At 32.7% G+C, this 5,298-nt stretch overlaps 1 protein-coding gene across 1 annotated transcript; it reads left to right on the top strand.

Moving 5' to 3' along the window:
• Positions 1 to 809: 809 nt before the first annotated feature.
• On the top strand, positions 810 to 4,221 carry LOC123192625 (uncharacterized protein SYNPCC7002_A1590). Its single transcript, XM_044605251.1, is given in 7 exon segments — positions 810 to 1,109; positions 1,508 to 1,698; positions 2,198 to 2,243; positions 2,954 to 2,990; positions 2,992 to 3,022; positions 3,128 to 3,244; positions 3,774 to 4,221. Coding segments are annotated over 7 exon segments (723 nt in total). The 5' UTR covers positions 810 to 880; the 3' UTR covers positions 3,846 to 4,221.
• Positions 4,222 to 5,298: the final 1,077 nt, after the last annotated feature.

The following is a 5,298-nucleotide window of genomic DNA, read 5'->3' as shown; positions in this document are numbered from 1 at the left end:
GTGACAAAATGGTTGTTTGAACGTAGTATTAAAATTGTTTATAAATTATAATAATGGCGTTATTGATGAAATTAAAATGTAGTAATGTTACTATCAACGATAATAAAGAGTAAAAATGATATTATTAATAATGATAATAGATGATTATTTGACTAACAAGATATTTTGCTTATGAATTACGGCTAATTATTGTTGGTGGACATAAGTGATAATAATATTATTATCAATAATGATATAGGGTGTTGGTAATATTGTCAATAATAGTGATAAGTAATTGTTCGAATAGTGAGATGGTTTGTTCATAAATTATGATAATGTTGTTGTCGAATATAGTAAAAAATGTCGATAATATTGTTAATAAGGGTAATGGGTGATTATTTAAATGGTGAAACAATTTGTTTGTGAATTGAGATGATGGTGTTGTCAATCAAGGCAAGGGATGGTCGTGTCATGTCTATCAGCCGCTGGAGTATTGATTAAAATTGTTTAAACCCCTTAAATAAATAAAATTTAATTAATTTCCCTGAAAGGAAGGGTTCAGACGATACTTCCATTATTAAAACAACGTTGTGCGTTCCTTTTTTGTCAAATCGATAAACAGGGTCCAATATCTGTAAAAGCCCATTTTTGCCGGCTTGCTGTGTCACTATATTTATGGGTCTAATCACAACACTTGTAGCCCAATAATCTGGGACAGCCCATCTAGTTACTAGACCACAGGGCTGGATCTGAGCCGGGCCAAAACAGCCCAACTCAAGGCCTTTCGTCTTCCTCGAGCAACACGCCGACAACCATTCCGGTTTGTTTTGTTAAGCGCTTAGATTTAAAAAAAGAAAAAAAAAACTGAAAACGAACAGAAACGCTTTGAAAACAAATTATAATGGCGGCACTGAGCTCTTCCTCATCTTGTATAAGGTCACGACCAGTTTCGTTTCCTTACAGTAAGACCCCTACAACTTCAAACTCTCTTAGCCTCAAAATTGTTCAGTTCAACGACCACCACAAAAGGTCGCCGTTTCGCGTTTCGGCCGCAATCTCATACTCGAAAGCTCGTTTCGTTGCCCGGCGCAAAGAGTCCGTTACGGTTCTCCAGCTCCAGCGGCCTTAATGTTAGCAATTTGGAATTCATGAGTTAACTGTTGTTTTTGTTTATGGAATGTTGTTTTGTTGGTAAATATCATTTCATTCCGTAATAGTTGGCTTACTAATAGAAAGACCCTTGGATTTATTAAATAGTCAAAGGAAAACCTTAGCAGCTGGCAACACTAGGATGTTTGTGATTATTTTTCAAAACTTCAAAAGGCATGTACTTAATTTATTTCTTAGAGTAATGCAACGCTTAGAGCTCATGCAACGATAATAAAATGAAATAATAACTGCTGAATTTGCTTTATGGTCCAATGAACTAGGAAACCAGGGATCTGTTTGCAGTTGAATTGAACTTTTGAGGGGCAGAATGGAACTTTATTGAAGTTTTCACATATGTATATTTATGGGTTGGGTGCAGTGGAGTATATGAGCTTGCCGGCGAGTCAGTACTCGGTGTTGGATGCGGAGAGAATAGAGAGAGTGGATGATAACACTTTCAAATGTTATGTCTATAGGCTGAAGTTCCTTGCGTTTGAAGTTTGCCTTGTTTTGCTTGTTAGAGTTGAAGAACTGCCCAATGGTTGCTGCATTAACCTCTTGTTCTGCAAGGTTTGTGTCTACACCTTGCTTACTCTTTTAATTTTACACTATTTTCTTTAGTTTATGTTGATTTCTGTTTGCCAAAAATTTGTGGATTGGATTGACATGTTGTTTTTGTTAAACATCTTTTTCATACAACTCCTTCAATTTTAGGTTTGTTTGTTTAGAAAGTTTACTTCAGGAAGGTTTATGAAGAAATTTTAACTAGGAGTGCTAGTAGCAACTAATGGCTAGGAGAGCATATGTATTTGGTGTAAATTATTATTGTCAGGGAAGTTGATAATTTTATCCCAATATGTACGTTAGGATTTTAACTGGAGAGCAATTGCAATCACACTGTTCTTCATTTTATAAATCCAGAGCTTTCCTTTGGGATGAGAGGGATTTGGTTTCAAGTCAATTGTATTGACAATAAGAGTCTTTATATCATAAACTTGTTACATTGAGGCTGTTAAGGGTAGTTATTTGGATATCATTTCATGATATTTATCTATTGTATTGTTGCCAGTTGGAGGGCTCACCAATTGTGGTAGCGCCGAATGACAAGTTTGATGGTAAGCAAAACATGGGTCTTACATATTAAAAGGATCAAGTGGAATACTTTTGGTGCCTTCGTTTTTGAGTTGTCATGATAACTAATAGATATGGTGATATAAAAACTTACAAAAATGTAACTTGAAATTCTTCAATGGGATAATTTGACACGATGATTGAAATTGGTTTGATATATTTGACCAGAATATGAGTTAAAATCAAAGGTAAATCAAAAGTTATGCTGAAATTTTCTCATTTCTTCAATTTGGGGAATTCTTCATATATTTAACTTTCCTATATCACTTTGGAAGAAACAAGTTGGTTAGAAGTTTTCTGTTTATGGTTACTAGTTTTGTAGCCATAGCTCTCTTAAAAAGAACAGGAATCATTCATAGATGGAATGTCTTTTAGTATTAGAAGGGTTTAACAACCACAATGAAGTCTTTAGAATGAATATTATTCAAATTAGTTGAGACATATCACATTCAATGGCCATCTAATTCATATGATTGGCTTTAGCTTTGGTCTAGATGACATTTCAGTTCCATGATAACTGTATCCTTTTATTGGACAGAAAATAAAGGTGTATCCTGGTAGTGTGTGATCAATGGCATTGATTTTCTTTCATAACACTGCAAAATCACAATATAATGAGTTTCTTTTTTGGAGCAAGACGATGATTGGGTTGAGTCCATAAATTCTTTTACTCTAACTTGGTGTGGCAATTCAGCTTCTATGTTAAACAGAATATCATGCGATAGCAGCAATACAACTACTAACTTCAGATGCAATTATTGAGGTACATCTAGAGCTTGCATTTTGATCCGTGTTAGTTGTACCGTAACAATTAGTGAATGACCATATGTTCTGAATATTATCTTTGGCTTCTATATCTCTGATTTAGGTTAGCATTGAGATCCCTTTTGCATTCAGAGCACTTCCAGTGGAAACTATAGAATCAACTGGGACGCAAAATCTAGAGCAAATACTTAAACTTATGCTTCCTCGCTTTATGGTTCAGGTTTGTGGAATTATGAGTTGCATTTTGTTTAAACTGAATCAAAAGATAAACATAGTGCTTTCTAGTAACCTCTTTAGTAATATGAATTTCAGTTATATTTCATCATATGCTCTTGATTTTGTTGTGGGCTGACATTCATGAAAAAATTTTAAAGATAAACTGAATTATCCTAATTATTTCTGTGCGAAATTCCAAGTAGATGAGATGATGCATTTTTATCTGTAATTGATTTGGGAAAATAGGACCAGAATTTCTGACCGAAACTATCATGTGAAACTGTGAGTCAATGCTCTCATTATAGGTTCATTTTACTCCTTGAAAATTATCATACTACTTAAAGCTTTGCATGCACAGAGATAATCAAATTGGGAAAATTTTGAAAACTTCATGAGTTAATGTAAAATTCATTCATCCAGGTTGACCAACTAATATAGAACTGCAGTACGCCAGAAGTGTAGAATATATTTATTTAATTATATGAAACAAATGTTTTTTATCCTGATGCATTTTTCATTCATTGTCATTTTAGCTAGTTAAAGACCATCAAGCTTGGGCTACAGGCGATACCTTGGGGAAGCCCCTTGGAACTGGTGAGATTTGAAACTGCAAAGAACAAGATTGGCTACTGCTGATTATGAATTCGTAAGCTTTTTCAACTGAATCTGAGCCATGTTCAAGTTTATAGTGTGCTCTAGGTTCACTATTCTGTCCATACCGTGGATTGTTTACACAGAGAGAAATTTGTTTACTTCTATAGAAATTATTTTGGTTGCTGTAGAATGTTAAGCATTCTCCTTCCTGGGTAGCTTTTTGCAGGCTCAGTTGTGCAGCAACCTTCCACGTTCTTCCAAATTTAAGAAGGTTTTTACTTAGAAAGTGGTTCCAAATGAAATATACATTTCAATTTACCGTCTGATTATGATCCGAATGTATTATAAAATTATCAAGAGTTTTAGAAGAGAAAGCAATATTAGTATTGTTAGCACTACAAGAGATGGACTCGGAGTTAATAAAACTGATGGAATATTAAAATTTTCAAGGAGAAAATTTAAGTTTCTATTGCGCTTATGAAACCATCACTTGTCTAATACAGTGAATATGAATCAGGTTATTGTGTTTTGAAGTTTATTCGTCTAATCAGTACTGATAAAATTTCTTGATTAACAAAAAAGACAAATGATAACATATTATTTAAATATTTAATTAGGTATTCAAAATCATATGAATGTAGCATTATTCGTTTGGTTAAACAACTGCGAAGGTTTGCATAACCCAAGAGTTTAGTGTAATTTTATATTACTTTAAATTTATGAAATAGTTTTTAAACAAACAATTTAAATCATATAAACGATTAAAAAAATTATTCAGTTAAAGCAAAATGAAAAGGAAGCAAACAGAAAAATTAAATAAAAAGAGATATTTGTAGGGCATAATTATCTAAGAAAATCTATCAAAGTTTCTCTTTTCTCAAGATCAAGTTTAATAATTTTTATTTGTAAGTGGATGACGTAGACCTCCCACTAAGCTAAATAAAATCAATAATTTTTAGGAATTGTTGGTATTTTTAAAATAAACATATTTAAAAAAATATGTTTCAAAATTTTGCAATTCTAGAGCATGCATGGTTATTGTCATTTCCAAAATATAGTATTTTGAAAACAGAAAATTAAGGAAATTGCCAACCGTTACACTGAATAATAAATTTTAGATGTATTTTATTCATCGAAAACCATGAATTTTTTTTATTATTAATTACGACCATTTACACAAAAAAAGTGAATGCATATATAGAAGGAAAAAAGTACTTGATTTTCATATTATATAATTTTAAATAATTTATCATTTAAATGGTATTAGTTCCCTTAGGAGTTTCAAGTTTGGCCGAGTGATGCGTCCCCTCCCAATTTTGATGGAACTACGATTTTTTGCCCTTTAAATTTGAAATTTTTATCGAGGATCTAAACCTTCCCTTACAGAAAGAGTTGCCCTAATCACCGCCCATGAAACTGTTGAATTCATTTCCATTGATTTCCACCACCAAAATCAACCGACAT

Source organism: Mangifera indica, chromosome 12 (genome assembly GCF_011075055.1).
Source record: "Mangifera indica cultivar Alphonso chromosome 12, CATAS_Mindica_2.1, whole genome shotgun sequence".
In the NCBI taxonomy this organism is placed as follows: domain Eukaryota; kingdom Viridiplantae; phylum Streptophyta; class Magnoliopsida; order Sapindales; family Anacardiaceae; genus Mangifera; species Mangifera indica.
Note: the sequence above shows the minus strand (reverse complement) of the source record. Positions and strands in the feature narration are given on the sequence as shown.